The sequence below is a fragment of the Lagenorhynchus albirostris genome, chromosome 1, assembly GCF_949774975.1.
Source record: "Lagenorhynchus albirostris chromosome 1, mLagAlb1.1, whole genome shotgun sequence".
NCBI lineage: Eukaryota > Metazoa > Chordata > Mammalia > Artiodactyla > Delphinidae > Lagenorhynchus > Lagenorhynchus albirostris.
In genome coordinates, this window is record NC_083095.1 from 158,328,653 (window position 1) to 158,345,446 (window position 16,794).

Below are 16,794 nucleotides of genomic sequence, written 5' to 3' on the forward strand. Positions count from 1 at the left end.
GGCTAGGGGACGTGACAAGTGGTGCTGCGTTCCCGTGGGTGTTGGGAGCGGGTCCTCTCTTTTACTACACAACGTATTGAAGTCACCGAGTGCATCTAAAGCAGAAACTTAAAAGGAGGACGCGACACCTCCTGTGGGCCCCTCAGAAATATAAAACAAAAAGTTTGGAGAAAGTTCATCAAGCTGACCAATGGCGATTTTCGGTTTCCTGCCCCGCCCCCTTCGGCCGCCCCCCGCACCCATTGGTGAAAGTTCTCGGGCTGCCATTGGCTGTGGCTGGGGGTGGATCCGGAACCTGTTTGCCGCGGAACCTTCGGCTAGCGGCTGTAGTTGGGCGGGGCGCGTCTTTGTGGCGTGGTTTCCGGGCGGCTCTCCTCCTCTGCATGCGGCGCTGTGTTCGTAGCGGCAGTCAGCCATGGCCCCGCGGGTGTGGCGTCGGCGGACCCTGGAGCGGTGCCTGAGGGAGGTCGGTAAAGCCACCGACCGCCCGGAATGCTTCCTCACGTAAGTGCTCGGAGCCCGGGCTCTGGTGCAGCTCAGGACTCGCATGGACGCGGGCTGCGGACCCCCGGCAAGTTCCAGAGTAGGGGGAAGGCAAAGGGAAGGGGAGCTCCCTTTTCCTCAGATTTCAGGTAGTTTACGCTCCCCTAGCCTATCACACTTTGTTAGATGGTTAAGAGCTGTGGAGTGTGGATCTCCCAGTCGTGTGCTGTTGAAATCAAACTAACTGGGTTATTACTGTTTCGAGGCCTCAGTTGCCGCACCGCCCCCCGCCCCCGCCAGACGCACCGGGTGGATTGCTCTTTTCTCCATGTGCTCCCAGAGCACCCAGTGCTTACTTACTCATCAGACTTAATTGAAAGTATTAACTTTTCGCTTATCTATCTGCCTCACGACTTGAGCTTCTCGAGAGTTAAGGCTGTCTTTCATCTCCCTTCCCAGCACGAGCTCGTGGTATTTTGTTCAAAGACTGTGAAAAGATCTAGGAAATTATGGCTCTCAGATTTATATTTGAAACCCGACCTTGAGGTTCACAGAAACTACAGCCATACACTCTAAGCATCGCAGATTTAGTATATCCAAAATGAACTGTTGGTTCTGTTTGCTCCCTGTCCTCTGCCCTCCCTGAGATCCTTTCCCCATGCTCACCACCTGCCTTCCCTATCACAGTGAGCAGCACCTCTGTCTTTCCAGTCCAGACACGAAACTAAGCTACTTCCTTGATGTCTCCCTTTTTCTCAATTCTACATCCAGTTATTAGCAAATCCTGTCAGTTAGTTCTCCGAACTATACTATTCTGAATTTGATTATTTCTCACCGTATTCACAGTTGTAATCCCAGCGCAGCTCTGCATCCTTTGCCCGGATGCCTGCATCAGCCTCCTGATTACGCTAATTTCATTCCTTTTCCTCGACAGGCTTCTTTCCAAAGCATAAATTTAAATCATTTTTCTGCTCCTCAAACTCAACTAGTGCGTTTCTCTTAGGAAATTTGCTCTTGCTGTTTCTTCTGCCTGGAGTACATGTTTTCACAGCTTTGTAAGACTGTCTCCTTATAAATAGGTATCATCTCAGATGTCACATCCTCAGAGAGGTATTCTCTGACCCCTCTTACCAAAGCAAGTGTTGACTATGGGCTGACTGAATGGAGTGGCCTGTAATCTAGCAGAGTTGAGAATTTAAGGTTAAGATTCACTCTCTATCTTTAGGCAAATAGATCTGTCACGGTTTCCCCGTCTGAAATCCAGATAGCAGATTCACAGATACTTGGTTGACACCTTTTATATACTAATGTGGTTCTTTGGCAAGATAATACACTGTTGGGGGCCAGAATCTATACATACTTAAAATTGACATTTCATGTGCAGCAACCTGGATGGACCTAGAGAATATTATGCTTGGTGAAGTCAGTCAGACAGACAGAGGAAGACAAATACTGTGTGTTATCACTTACATGTGGGATCTAAAAAGTAATACAAATGAATTTATATAGCAGAACAGAAACAGACTTACAGATATAGAAAACAAAATGGTAGTTACCAGTTGTGCGGGGGAGCAAGTTAGGGGTGTGGGATTAAGAAATACCAACCACTATGCATAAAATAGATAAGCAACAAGAATATATTGTATAGCAATGGAATTGTCTTGGCCATTATCTTGAAATAACTTTTAATGGAGTATAATCAGTAAAAATACTGAATCACTGAAACTAATATAATATTGTAAATCAGCCATACTTCAGTTTTTTTAAAATTTGATTTTGCCCAAGAGTTGGGCTTTTTTTTAAAATTCTGAGTGCTGTGAAATTGTTACCTATAATTATAAATCTAATTTAACTCCTCCCTGTCCCCTTAATAGCATTCAAGATGAACTGGCATCAAAGTTTACTTCTTTAACAAAAGTACTTTATGACTTTAATAAAATACTAGAGAATGACAGGAAACGTGGAAGTCCTTTACAAAGACTGATGATAAATAATTTTGATGATGAGCAGATTTGGCAACAACTGGAATTGCAGAATGAACCAATTTTACAGTACTTCCAGAATGCAGTCAGTGAAGCCATTAAAGATGAAGACATCAGTCTTCTCTCAGAGAATGAGATGCAGGAGTGTGAAGAGGATGCCTCAGAGATGGAGGCCGGTGGTGAGGAGGACCTAGAGCAAGATTTGGAAGAGGAGGAAGAGAAAGTGTCAGACCTGAGTGGTGATGATCCTGAAGAGGATGAGAGAGCTATAAACACAAGCAAATTGGATCTGAGGAAAAGCCCAGATTTCAGTGATGAGAACTCTGATCTTGACTTTGATATCAGCAAATTGGAACAGCAGAGCAAGGTGCAAAACAAAGTGCCTAGGAAACCAACAGAAAAGTCCATAGTAGATGATAAATTCTTCAAACTCTCTGAAATGGAGAGCTTTTTAGAAAACATAGAAAAGGAAGAGGAACAAAAAGGTGATGAAGAGGAGGAGGATATTGATTTTTTTGAAGATGTCGATTCCGATGAAGACGGAGGACTGTTTGGAAGTCAGGATCTTAAGGTAAAGTTTTGGGAGAGGACAGAGCATTCTTTCTGCCTCCTCAAATTAGATGGGGTTCTGTTTCTCCAGAAGAGGTTTAAAATACTTCAAAACTCACCAGGGCTTAAGTGAAATATTTAGATCAGTTGAAAAAAAAAGACTGGAAAAATTAAACCAAAGCCATTGTTTCCTTATCACAGAACACTTGTTTTGTAGCTTCAGAATCACAGTCACACATGTTAGATTCAGAATTTTCCCTCAAACATGGATTTTCATGAAACACTAGAAATAAGAGTGAAAGGAAGGCATTTGTATATTTTATTTAGGCAGGGATATTTTGGAAATAATTGTAGTTAGAAGATTTAGAGAAAAGAATATCGTGCTCTATCTAATCAGTCATAAATCAATCTATACTGCCGTTCAGTTTGTTGTGGTCTAATAGTTCTTACGGTTTATGGTAGTGTTTTTAGTTGCCAATTTCCCCTGTATAGTATGCATACACATTTATGCATGATTTAATGTATTTTTCTATCCTTGATTTAAGGTCTTAAAAGTATTTATGTTTTAGTCAGGTAAAAGTTCCAGAAACCTGAAATACAAAGATTTCTTTGATCCAGTTGAAAGTGATGAAGACATAGCAAGTGTCCATGATGATGGTGATGAACTGGCTTCAAGTGAAGAGGAAGAAATTGCTGAAGAAGGAGAAGAAAGCTTTTCTGAGATGTGAGTATTTTGAATCCTTTACACTGTAAGCTGGAGGTACCCCATCCTATTTGTGTACTCCTGGTTGTCAGCTGTGATTGTCCTAAGAATTGGGATTCTCTAAGATCAGAGAGTAGATTCTCTAAGATCAGAGAACCTCAGGATAGCCAGAGGAAAGTCTCCAAATTTGAAGGGACGTCAGAGATGATCTAGTGCAGTTAAGTGTCACTGGCACTAGCACGCAAACCCTTCTTACCAGGAGCTCTGATTTGTTTTTTTGTGTCAGTAAAAATACCCTGTTGTTACTTTGGTGAGATAAGTTTGTATTATAGATTGATGAAAAATTTGTTTTCTATATATTGGACACTTCGTTCTGTTTCACCTAAATAATTCCTTCTGTTCCTTAGTAACTGAATGACTATAGAAGTTCTGAATATTTAATTGCATTAAGTCTACAAAAGAAGAACTTAAATTACTAAGTTTGTTTCTTTTTGTTTTTCTAACAGAAAGTGGTGTGTTTCCTTTCATAAGTGTTTTGGTATTACAGGGATGAAGATAATGACCTTGAAGAAAGTGGAGACAGTAAACAACACAAAGAAACCTTGAAAAGAGTGACCTTTGCTTTGCCAGATGATGAGGAAACTGAAGATACAAATGTCTTAAATGTACAGAAAGACTCTGATGAAGTCAAATCCTCTTTTGAAATAAGACAGGAAAAGGTAATAATTAGGAATTTTAAGGGATTTTTTCATATGCTTGACATGACTGGAAATCACAGACTACTAACTAATCTACCCTGTTTTGTTTTTTGTGTTTTTTTGGTGGAACACTTAACTGTCCTTAAAAAAAAAAAAAAAACTTGCAGCCGCTTTCTGTAGCACCCTGTATAGAGATAACCATGTGGGAAGCAACTAATTTGCAAAAATCAATGCTGCATTTCCCAAGCTGTGGCTTTCAATCTGGGGCCCGTCTGTAAAACTTGTTTCTTTTCTTTCTCCGTGCTGTCTTTATACCTGGGGCATGTTTTTCCTAACTAGCTGTCCTGTGAGCCTCTCCTGGTAACTGTTTCACCTGCTTTTAAGGATACTGCCTATCTCAGATGGCTTCTGCGAGTTGCCAGGTAGCCAGAATTTTAACTAATACCATCTCAAACACATCTTCCAAAGTCGATAAAAATTATTTCCTTGTGACAATTTCAGGCGAACAAAGTGTTATTTGAAAATAATAGGTACAGCCTGACTCCAAATATTTGGCTTTTATCATTTAACTATCTTAAAATTAGATTACACAGTTCGAAGTGAGACTAGGCAAATAACCAAAGATACCAAGGATATCAAAAGAATCATTTTAAAAAGAGAATCTAGGGGGACTTCCGTGGTGGTCCAGCAGTTAAGACTCCACAGTTCCACTGCAGGGGTTGCGGGTTTGATCCCTGCTTGGGGAACTAAGATCCCACATGCTGCATGGTGCAGCCAAGAAAAAAAGAGAATCTGAGTTAAACACATGATGGTCAGATTGTTCCCAGAAGAAAAAAAAAAATGGAAAGAAGATATGAACTTTGTTCTTGGGTTAGTGTCCTTCCCTCCCCACACCCCTGCAAAAAAAAAAAAAAAGAGAAGCAGGTTTAGTTTTACTGGGGAATTATATCAAACCTTCAAGAAGTAGATAATTTAGTGCTGTTTGATCAGTTCCTATGTATAAAGAGTAAAGCTTCCAAACTTTTCTTGTGAAGCTATTGTAACATGAATACCCAAACCTGATAAAGGTAACATTAAAACACACACAGTCTCACTTATGAATATTCATGCAAAAATCCAAAATAGCTCAATGAAAGAGCAATGCTGCCACAACCAAGTGGGCCTCATCCTCTTGATTCAGGATTAGGGAATCTATTAATTTAATACTTGTTATAATAGGTTAAGGAGAAAAACCATATGGTCACCTCCGTATATGTCAAAAATGACATTTAATAAAATTCAATATCCATTCCTAATTTTTTTTTTTAACTTCTAGTGAAATACAAACACATCTAGCCAAAAGATGCCATCATGCTTAATGGTAGAATTCTAGAAACATCCCTTTAAAATCAAGAATAAGACTATTCCCACTACCACTATAACTATTTCCACTGTTACTTAAGATTCTTGTAGGAGTGTTATTTAGCCAGGACAGCTACAAAAGAAAATGATAAGAGGTGAGAAAAACTGAAGTGAAAGCATTAATATTTGCAGAGAATACTAGAAAAACCAAGCAGATGAATTGAAAAGCTATTAGGAACAATAATTCAGTAAGGTAGCTGAAAAGGCTGGCATTTTATACACTGTGAAGTCATTATAGATGGCTGCCTTTTCAGAAGTAAGACATAATTTGGATTGTGGGTGTGGAGTCAGGAGGGTCAGGCTCCATCAAATATTGATGTTCTAATAAAAAATTACTTAGTCTTGGAATGCTCTAATAATTAAAATTGATAGTGGCTTGTGAATACATAGGTCGTTTGACTAGAACAGAGCCCAGAAATATACCCAAATGCTGCTGGGAGAAGTAAGTAAATTATAAACATGGCATTCCAAATCAGTGGGGGAAAGAGGTCATCCACCTCTCCTCATCCCACCGCAGGGGACGGGAATAGGAGGTCACTACTGGCATCATTAAAAGATGGCAAGGACAAAACAGAATTGTGTTCAGGAACAGTACATTTCTTGCTCTCCCACTATTAAAAATATTAGTTGCTTTTACTCAACTGTAAGTCTAGTTTTCTTCCCTAAACACGTAGTAACTCTTTTTGTCTCTTAGATGAATGAAAAAATTGCATCTTTGGAAAAACAGTTGTTGGAAAAGAAACCTTGGCAACTTCAAGGGGAAGTGACAGCACAGAAGCGGCCTGAGAACAGCCTCCTAGAAGAGACCCTGCACTTTGACCACGCCATCCGTATGGGTGCGTGTGGCCACCGGGCTCCTGCAACTGTTCGTGTCTGTGCCTTTTCTATGGTTCTCATAGATTTGGAGTAATATTTCTTTTCCCCAAACTTTTTATTTTAAAAACTTGTAAACATATAGAAAAGTTGAAAAAACAGTACAGTGGACATATGTATGCCATTCAGCTGGATTCAACAGTTGTTAAGTTTTGGCTATATTTGGCTTTCTCCCCCCATTTATGTGTGTGACTGTGTGTGTGCACTTTTTTTCCCGAGTCATTTGAAAGTAAGTAGCCAATATCATGACACTTTAGTCCTGAGTACTTTTATTTTTTTCTAAGAACTAAGACATTCCCCTGTACAGCCACAATACCATTAATCCACCCAAGAATTACTAATATCCTAGCGATGCCTAATGTATAGTCCATAATCAGTCCTGCTAGTGATCTGCTTACAGTACCTGCTGTCATTGTCCAGTGATTAAATTGTGATTCCAGCCAGAACCCTGATTACCTCATTGAATTCTTTCTTGTACCCGTTAAGTCATGATGAATTTCTATTTTATTTAGTGCTAGAGAATGGAAAAGAGGGGGCAAGTCCCCAGGTGCATGGGTTAAAAGTGTTAGCATTTGCTACCGTATGTATTTTGTAGTTTTGTGGTTCTCAAATTGCAGGGAGCATCAGAAAGGCTAGTTAAAACACACAGAGGTATCCCTTTTTCTTCCTCACTTTCTGATTTAGGAGGTGTGGGGTGGGCCCAAGAATTCGCATTTCTAACACGTTCCCAGATGGGGGTGATGCTGCGGTTCAAGGACCACCCTTTTCGAACCACTGCTTAGTTTCTATATACCTAATGAGCACATGTCCTGTTTCCTTTAGCACCTGTGATCACAGAGGAAACCACTGTTCAACTAGAAGATATCATTAAGCAGAGGATAAAAGATCAGGTCAGTAACAATGAAATTTAACTTAATTCAAAATTCACTGAAATGTTTAGAAATATGTAAGAATATTTTGGGAGTAGGAATAACACTTTATTTTCATAGAATATTTGTTCTATCAGTTCTTCATTTAAAAGCCCTAAGTCTACACCAGAAGTGTCCTTGCCCTTTGTTGTGTGAGGCACTGCCGACACACAACAAAGACGGGTGTCGTGCCTGAGGAGAATGGGGTGACCAAACAGTTTTTGTTTAAAACTTGATCTTATTTTGTAAACTTAGAGTAAAACTTGGGTACGTGACACGTGCACCAAGAGATGGCTTTTTTTTTTTTTTTTTTTTACTATTTATTTATTTATTTGGCTGCATTGGGTCTTAGTTGTGGCATGCAGGATCTAGTTCCCTAAACAGGGATCGAACCCGGGCCCCCTGCACTGGGAGCAAGGGGTCTTAACCACTGGACCACAACGGAAGTCCCGAGATGGCTTTATAACATGTGTTTGTTTGTTTAAAATAGGAAGGGTTTGAAAGATGGGTACTATATGCAGAAAATCTTTAAAGTTGAAATGAAGCAAACTCTTGTCTTAACTGTTGAGCAAACCACGATAAGGAATTGTGGAGTTCAAGTTGGTTACCAGGAGAGAGACGTGTTTAAAACAAAAAAGGGTACTTGAGTGATGCCCTTTCTGCATAATACCTCCTGTGACTTGAGTAGTCATTTCAAATGGTGAAAATGATTTCCTTTTTGCTGCAGTTTGCTTTTGCTTACTCTGGAAAGATAATATTCCAGCGGAGGATTCTTTTTTTAAAAAAAAATTATTTATTTATTTTTGGCTGCGTTGGGTCTTTGTTGCAGCGCACGGGCTTCTCACTGTGGTGGCTTCTCTTGTTGTGGAGCACAGGCTCTAGGCGTGTGGGCTTCAGTACTTGTGGCGCACGGGCTTAGTTGCTCTGTGGCATGTGGGTTCTTCCCAGACCAGGGATCGAACCCATGTCCCCTGTATTGGCAGGCGGATTCTTTTTTTTTAAATTTATTTTATTTTATTATTTATTTATTTATTTTTGGCTGTGTTGGGTCTTCGTTGCTGCACGCAGGTTTTCTCTAGTTGCGGCCAGCTGGGGCTACTCTTCATTGCGGTGGCTTCTCTTGTTGTGGAGCACAGGCTCTAAGCCCGCGGGCTTCAGTAGTTTGGGCGCATGGGCTCAGTAGTTGTGGCTTGCGGGCTCTAGAGTGTGGGCTCAGTAGTTGTGGCACACGGGCTTAGTTGATCCGCAGCATATGGGATCTTCCCTGACCAGGGGTCGAACCTGTGTCCTGGCAGGCGGATTCTTAACCACTGCACCACCAGGGAAGTCCCTCCAGAGGAAGATTCTTAAGGGAGCCTAGAAAGAAGTTACCGATTTTATCTGTCAGTTTGTGTTCTGTGTGTCTTTCATATTTTAGGCTTGGGATGATGTCGTACGTAAAGAAAAACCTAAAGAGGATGCATATGAGTATAAAAAGCGTTTAACACTGGACCATGAGAAGAGTAAGTTGAGCCTTGCTGAAATTTATGAACAGGAGTACATCAAACTCAACCAGGTAAGGACACTGCTAAGGCGAAGCCGTTGTCATTCAGGGAGGAGAGGTGGAGAGCCACCTCTGCAGGTTCTACCTGCTCGTTGAAATGTGTGAAATACCGAAGTCTTGAACTTTGGGGTCACCTTGTTTAGTGTGAGACAGAGCATGCTAGGAATAGAGGGGCTGCAGTGTTCCCACTGAGTGTCAGGGGCAGAGGGGATTTGTTTTGCAGTTACTCATTGGTCACCTGATACTTTCACAGCTAATTATTAACTTTTCAGCAATTATGCTACAATTTAGAAACCATTTCTCATTTGTACTTTAGAAGTTGTTAAATTTTATAAGATTATTTGTGAATTCCTTCATGTATTTAGGTCTGGTGAGTTTTTGGTTGTTGTTTCTTTTTACTTAGAGTGTTAAAAAAATACTTTTAGTTAAATAGGACAAAGTCATATTTCCAAAAATGTTGTATTCCCAATATGACAAATTGAATTATTCCTTCACATTTGATTTGCTGGGAATGTGGTCAGTATGTGCCTGGGGATGAAGTGGCATTTTTATCCTGCAAGAGCATTTAAGATTCCATCCAGATTGTGTTAATTAATGCCACTTAGGCAGCAACAGCAGATAGGGCCCTAATGCCACTGTGAAGCTGAAGAACTGGAAGGATTTGAATTAAAATTTTTCCCGGCTGCCTTGCCGCCCAAGGTGGTAGTTGAAGGGAGATGTGTACAACCTCAGTCAATGCTTAGTGAAAATCCAGCTACTATGAGGAGATTCAGTAAATACAGAAAGTATTTGGTAACCATGAGAGGTAAAAATGAAATTATGTAGCTCGTATCAGGTCTTTAAATGTTAATTTTATTTCTGTCTTGGACATCAGCAGCCAGTTCACAAGTTTTTGAGTGTGGACTCAATTTAGGCTAATCCTAGCCTCATTCATTCCATTAAGAGTTAGTCTGGCAAGGAAGGATGATCTGAATTTCCTGAAGTTTAGCAGCTACCCTGGAGGTAATAAGCAGAGTGCTGATAAACAGCATGTGAATGAACCTTAACCCTTAGATCTGTGTGTGTCAGGAAGATGCTGGATGTCAGATGCATTGTTTCACAGATACAACCTGGGATGAGGGCAAAGGACGTGGTTAGGATTTTAAAACAGGTGTTAAGTTTAAGGAGTAAAAAGCAGTAGTATGTGCTTGGGCATGGCTGGAAGGGGGCACTGACAGACACTGGACACACAGACCTGGGTGTGCTGTGGCATTAGGGCAACCGGGGTAAAGAGCCAGTTGCTTCCCAGTGATGAGTGGTAGTGGTGATAGTGGTTTTTCATGGGTTCATCAATAAGTAACCAAACAAAAACTTTTGGCTTCTTAGAATAGCATTTGGGGCATGGGGAAAGAGAAGTGTGAAATTTACCTTTTCTTAGTGGAATGAAAACTGCTGTCAATTTTTTCCAATGTGATTTAATCAGAAAAATCTTTAACAAATTACATATACGTTTGTCCCTGCAATCCAAATGAATATTTGGATAATTTTACAAAATCTTCATTAACTCCTTAGTTTTGTTTTTTGCTTTGTTTCTTGTTTTTAATTGAGTTGAGATTCACATAACAAATTAACCATTTTAAAGAGAGCAGTTCAGGGGCATTCATGGTGTCGTGCAACCACTACCTGTATCTAATTCAAAAACATTTTCGTCACCCCTCCCCTGACAGCCACCAATCTGCATTCATTCCCTGTGGATTTACTTACTCTAGATATTTCATGTAAATGGAGTCATACAACCTGTGACCTTTTGTGTCTGATGCCTTTTATTTAGCTTAATGTTTCAGGATTGTGACGTGTCTGTAATTTGTCCCCTTTTTTATAGCTGAATAGTATTCTGTTGTGTGTGTACCACGATTTACTGATCCAGTCACCGGTTGATGAGCATTTGGGCTGTTTCTGCCTTTCGTGAATAATGCAGCTATGCACATGTGTGTGCATGTACTTGTTTGAGTACCTGCTTTAATTCCCCTGGGCATGTACCTAAAAGTGGAATTGCTGCTCCTGTGGCGATTCTCTGTGTAACGTTTGGAGGCACTGCCAGACTCGTTTCCACCGTGCCTGCACCATCTTACGTTCCCACCACACTGCCTAAGGGTTCCGGTCCTTCCACAACCTGGCCAATACTTTTTATTTTCTGTTTTGTTTCTTTTTAAATAGCCATCCTAGTGGGAGTAGTTTAGTTACTGACAGAAGTAAACATCAAGGGAACTAAACTGTACGTTCTAAATGTTAGTGATACAGTTGCGACAGCTTCTCAAGTGCACGTCATGTTTCTTCTCGGGTGGCTGCTAGTGCCGCCCTGGTATTGGTGACTTCGATCTTGCCTTGGAATGTTTCTTTGGAGCTGAAGCCTGGCGACGAGAAACTGGTGATACCCTTATCGGCCTTGAGTGTTTTGTCCTATGATGCCTGTGACGCTGCTTAGTCTGATAACATTGAACTTATTTCCTAAGCAAAAATCAGCAGAGGAAGAAAATCCAGAGCACGTAGAAATTCAGAAGATGATGGATTCCCTCTTCTTAAAATTGGATGCCCTCTCCAACTTCCATTTCATCCCTAAGCCGGTAAGTGTGTTTACATCTCAGTGAACAGACAGAGCAGATGTGATTGTAATTCCTCTTTGAGCTTTTGTGAGACTCGTGCTTTATTTGGTTTCAGGATACAAACCTGCGGGAATTCCCCATAAATTACAGGCAGGGCCTCCCATGAGGAAGGCTCGTGTCTGGTCCCATGACAGTTCTGGCTCTACCCTGCTGGTCCCTGCCAGACCCTTGACCTTAGCCACAGGGTCTCCTCAGTTCCCACCCTTCTTCCTTGTCTGGTCTCTGGTTGCTTGTGTGATGGTCTTGGGAGCGTGTGTGGTGTCTGTACCTGGCGGTTATTGAGCATCTGCCACCTGTCAGATTAGGTCCGTCATGTCCACTAACTCTTAACCCACAGAACCTGAGGCAGATACTACTCCTTCCACTTTGCAGATGAGGACAGCAAGGCTTCGGGGCGGGAGGTGAGCCCTAACTCCTGGGCCCTTGCTCTCCGCACTGCGTGCTGTTCCTCCTCTGCCTCTGCGACTCCCGCCCGGACAGCTCAGTGCCCATCTGCTCCGCAGCTCCCTCCTGCTCACCAACTTCTGTGAGCCTGCAGAACATGCTGCACCAGCCTCCTGGTACTTGCTCGCCTGGTGCCCCCGGGGGTCACTTGTGTTGTCTGGAAGTGGGATGTCGAGCATCAAGGGCTAGTCCAGAGTCAGACCTGAGTCTGTCTGCCCCTCAGTGGCTTCGTGATGTAGGCAAATTGCCTAACGTTCTGTCTGTACAGAGGAGGTGCTGACCTCCGAGGTCCTTTCCGATCCTTTGATCGGAACTTTTCCTATGTGAGTATTTGGTCATCACCTGCTTCTTTGTTTTTGTTTAATCTTGGTGTCCTTTACATGATGGTACGTTTTTGGTGGTGGGGCCCATCTTGAGAGTCTCAGAGTGCTTGGTCTGACCGTGTATAGTGAGCAGGTGAAGAGAGGAGAGGGATGTCTCCACCTTCTTGGCCAGCAGGTCCTGCTGTGGAAAGGTCTTACTCATGTGGAGAATGCGATCCCTTCCCTGCTTACAAGGCCCCGCGGGACATGACTCCTTCCCATCCCTCTGGTCCCCGTGGTTTGCTCCCCAGCCACCCTGGTCTCCTTCCTTCCCTCCGGGCTCTTCCATCTGTAGGGTCTCAGGTTTGACACCTCCTCTTCCCGCGTCTGTCTCTGCCCTTCTCCCTCATAGCCCCATGGCACAGGTGCACTCATTGGTGGATGGTTCATTGCTCACTACTCATCTTCAAGCCCCACAGTTGTGTGGGGTTTTTTTGTTTTTTTTTTTCTGGTACGCGGACCTCTCACTGCTGTGGCCTCTCCCGTTGTGGAGCACAGGCTCCGGATGCGCAGGCTCAGCGGCCATGGCTCACGGGCCCAGCCGCTCCGCGGCACGTGGGATCCTCCCGGAACGGGGCTCGAACGCATGTCCCCTGCATCGGCAGGTGGACTCTCAACCACTGCACCACCAGGGAAGCCCATAGTTGTGTTTTTTTTTTTTGCGGCTGTGTTTTCACACCAGCCTGGAGCCGGCTATGGGGAAGTCCTCAGACATCCCTTGGAATCTTGGGCCACAGTATAAAAGCCTTTCTTATTTTTTTCCTTGTCAGAAATGTCATTTCTGGTCTAGCTTCCTCTTGATATTGCTTTTTTCATATTCAGGTTGGTATTTCACAAGTCATCTCCATGACTGTTAACCAGTCATCAGTTTCTGTTATTTTTTGGGTTGTCTCCATTTTCTGTATATTTCTCTTTAAATTGTAGAATGGAATACAGTGCTCCCAATAAATAAATGAACAGCGGTCCAGGGGAAGAGATGATTTCTTTCACACTCTGACATTCTTCTCTTATTTAGAGTCCAGGACCCTGTTGTCTTCAGGGCTTGTTTTTGTTCCTTATGAAGGATCCTGGGGTGCATATCTGCCTAGTTAACTGGAACGTGGGCAGGACTGTGATAGGAAATGAGCTGGTGAGGTGGACAGCACTGTGCTTTGGGACAGAGCCCTGTCTCCTGGGGCTCAGTCTCGTGTTCGCTCAGGACACCTACTCTTTCCCACTTCATCCTTTACTCCACTGCGGACCCCGTTATCCCTGCGTCAAGATGGGCAGGACTAGTGTACAGAGCAGTAGTGTAAGTCTTCCATGACCATTGCCCTTTTACTACCGTGAGTGGGGTGCAACCATTGTAACTTCTGAATCCCTTGAGCAGTTCTTTCAAGAATAAAAAAAAAAACTAAAGGACAAACAAATGGCCCTTCAGTTAGTGTTGCATTCTTTCCTCTTGTTTTTATAATTTGTAGGTTGTGTTTATTTCAGTACTGTCTTCATTTTCCAAAACAACTTAGTATCATTTCATATTTCTCTTTATAACATCTGTTTTTAGTTGCTGGAACATGTTGTTCCAATAAGCACCTTTCCTTGCAGCGTTTTCCCTGTATTTCTTATAGTGAGCTTTTTTCCTATACCCAAAGGCAAGATAACACTTACAGACACCAATAGATTCTGTTAAACGGTGGATAGGATTGTTTGAGAATATACACCTACATGGCAGGTGGAAATGATTTACTAACAGATGAAAGAACGTGTGTTTGAATATGGCAGACAGGTCCTGAAAAAGTATAGAAATAATCTCCATGAAGTATTGTATGTATTATGTATTTCAGTAGGTTCACAATTTAAATATTTTATGTGAGGACCACTTCTGACTTCCTGTTAAGTGTGTTGTCTCTTTTCTAGCCTGTCCCAGAGATTAAAGTTGTGTCGAATCTGCCAGCCGTCACCATGGAGGAGGTCGCCCCAGTGAGTGTCAGCGATGCAGCCCTCCTGGCCCCAGAGGAAGTCAAGGTGAGAAGCCAGTGTTGAAGCTTCAAATCTCTGTCTATAAGTTGGTCGTTTCTAGTCAGATCTCCATTTAAGCTCGTTTTCCTTGAGCTTGTAGTCTTTATTCTAACATAGCTCAGCAGTTTCCAAGTGTAATCACATGAATAATATAGAATATTCAAATACAAGTCTTCTGTAATCAGGTATTATTGTGAGATACAGATTGAGAAATATTGTAAAAGCTAATTGTAAATATCCAACATCAGTATATTGTTATAATTCAGTTTGAATATTAGAAGTTTGAGGTTGTTAGCTTAGGTGTTAGGTTTAAAACAAACTGCATATATTTAGCAATCCTTTGATATTAATCAGCATTTCCCCCTTTGTGTTGTATCCATGTAATGCTTATCAGTAATAGCATTTGGATCTTGGGAGGAGTTGGACATACCACATGCAGGCTGTCCCTGCCTTGTGAGCGTGGGAGCTCTCGCCTTGCACAGTAATGGTGGCTTCTGCCGAGGCCTCGGCCTCCTGGTACCTGGCAGCACGGCCCTCCTTTTTTGTGCTCATTTGCTTTGCTCCACCCACACTCACCCCTTCAGAGCCTCTGCCACCTCTGCTAGGCTGGGCTGGCAGCAGAAGAGAAAAGGGAGGAAATGGACCCTCACCAGCTAGGTTTCCTGCCGTCAGCCCCCCATGGCTGCCAGCAGCTCAGAGCTGGGCTGCTGCGGGCAGGTGACTGCAGCCCCGGCTGGGGTCTCCATGCTTCTCCAGGAGGGACAGCCTGACACCCCTGCTCTCCAGGCTGCCTTTGTGAAGGAGTGTTGGGACTGAACTGTCGCTGTCAGAGAACGCATCCTGGGTCTTAGAGAGCTGAGTGACCAGAGCCCTTCAGAGTGTAGGCAGGGATGCTCTGCTTCTCGCTTGGCCATCGGTGTACAGCCCATCAGCCACATTCCATAGAGTTGCTTCTCTTCTAATTTCCTGAGTTGTTAGTTTAGATGAATGAGTGTGTTTGTGGTTGTTTTTCAATAGGAGAAAAATAAAGCTGGAGATACAAAAACAGCTGCTGAGAAAACAGCTACAGACAAGAAACGAGAAAGGAGGAAAAAGAAATATCAAAAGCATTTGAAAATAAAGGAGAAAGAAAAGCGGAGAAGACTTCTTGAAAAGAGCAACCCAGACCGAGCAGGGAAATACACCAAAGCAGTAGCTTCCGAGAAGTTAAAGCAGCTAACCAAGACAGGCAGAGCTTCACTGTTAAAGGTGAGGATGGGGCAGGAAAGCTGCTGGAGGGGGAAGGGGAGCGGATGGCAAGCTTTAGGTGATCCGGGTGGCGGAGTAGCCGAGCCAGCCACCGCTGCCCACCTGCGGAGGGAAGGGGACGGGAGAGGCCGTGGGGACTGGCCGGCTTTCTAATGCAGGGTCCTCACGGTCACCTGACATTGTGAGACCATTGTTGCAGCGTAAAATGTATATAATATCTCTGCACTAACTGATGTAAGTTTTCATGTTCTTGTCTAGTTCTTTTTCATATTTATACTTTGATGCCCTGTTCTAATCATTTGGTTTTTTTCATCTTTAAGCACATCTTACAACGTGAACTTGTATTTTTTTAATTGCAGGATGAAGGTAAAGACAAAGCCTTAAAATCATCACAAGCATTCTTTTCTAAATTACAAGATCAAGTAAAAATGCAAATAAATGATGCAAAGAGAACAGAGAAGAAAAAGGAGAAAAAACAGTATATTTCTGTTCATAAATTAAAGCTGTAATAGATTTTGCATATAATGTAAATAGTAACATGTAAGCTTATATTCTGTCATTGTTCTTTTTTGTAATAAAATTTTTGAGAACTTTTCTTTGCATGGATGGAGATGTTTGAGAAGAGCAAACCTTCATCTGGGTATGTGGCGGGACCTCTCTTCCCAGACCCTCCCCACGGTGTGCCCACCCCAGGCCCAGCTGGTGAGGGGGCGGGCCTGCATGCTGGAAACCCCATCACAGCCAGCTGTCCACAGCAGAGGTCCTCACGTGTCTTCAAGAGGCCTTGATTTTCTTCTCCCACTGCCCTGTCATCCTTTCACAGAACAGTGGGATTTCCATGCGTGTGTCTTACATTCTTCCCCTTAGGAAGTGATCTCATGTCATGTGAGCAGAGGCTCGCGGAGGCCGGGGAGTCTTGTCCCCGTCAGATGCAGGAGGATGGGGGTGATTCGGCCGTGA

The 16,794-nt window shown here is 42.8% G+C and overlaps 1 protein-coding gene across 1 annotated transcript; it reads left to right on the top strand.

Annotated features, from left to right (window-relative positions):
- Window positions 1-350: 350 nt before the first annotated feature.
- MPHOSPH10 (M-phase phosphoprotein 10) lies at window positions 351-16,428 on the top strand. The gene is made up of 11 exons (XM_060156961.1): window positions 351-504; window positions 2,358-3,036; window positions 3,584-3,738; window positions 4,265-4,436; window positions 6,511-6,652; window positions 7,512-7,579; window positions 9,015-9,152; window positions 11,633-11,743; window positions 14,485-14,592; window positions 15,604-15,834; window positions 16,194-16,428. The coding sequence occupies exons 1-11, from the start codon at window positions 416-418 to the stop codon at window positions 16,341-16,343; spliced, it is 2,043 nt and encodes a 680-aa protein (XP_060012944.1). The 5' UTR covers window positions 351-415; the 3' UTR covers window positions 16,344-16,428.
- Window positions 16,429-16,794: the final 366 nt, after the last annotated feature.

Excerpts from the sequence above, each read along its gene's own strand:
- MPHOSPH10 (XM_060156961.1), top strand. The coding sequence starts at position 416 with ATGGCCCCGCGGGTGTGGCGTCGGCGGACCCTGGAGCGGTGCCTGAGG. Across the intron at positions 7,580-9,014 it reads AGCAGAGGATAAAAGATCAG|GCTTGGGATGATGTCGTACG; the intron begins GTCAGTAACAAT and ends TTCATATTTTAG. Across the intron at positions 11,744-14,484 it reads TCCATTTCATCCCTAAGCCG|CCTGTCCCAGAGATTAAAGT; the intron begins GTAAGTGTGTTT and ends TCTCTTTTCTAG.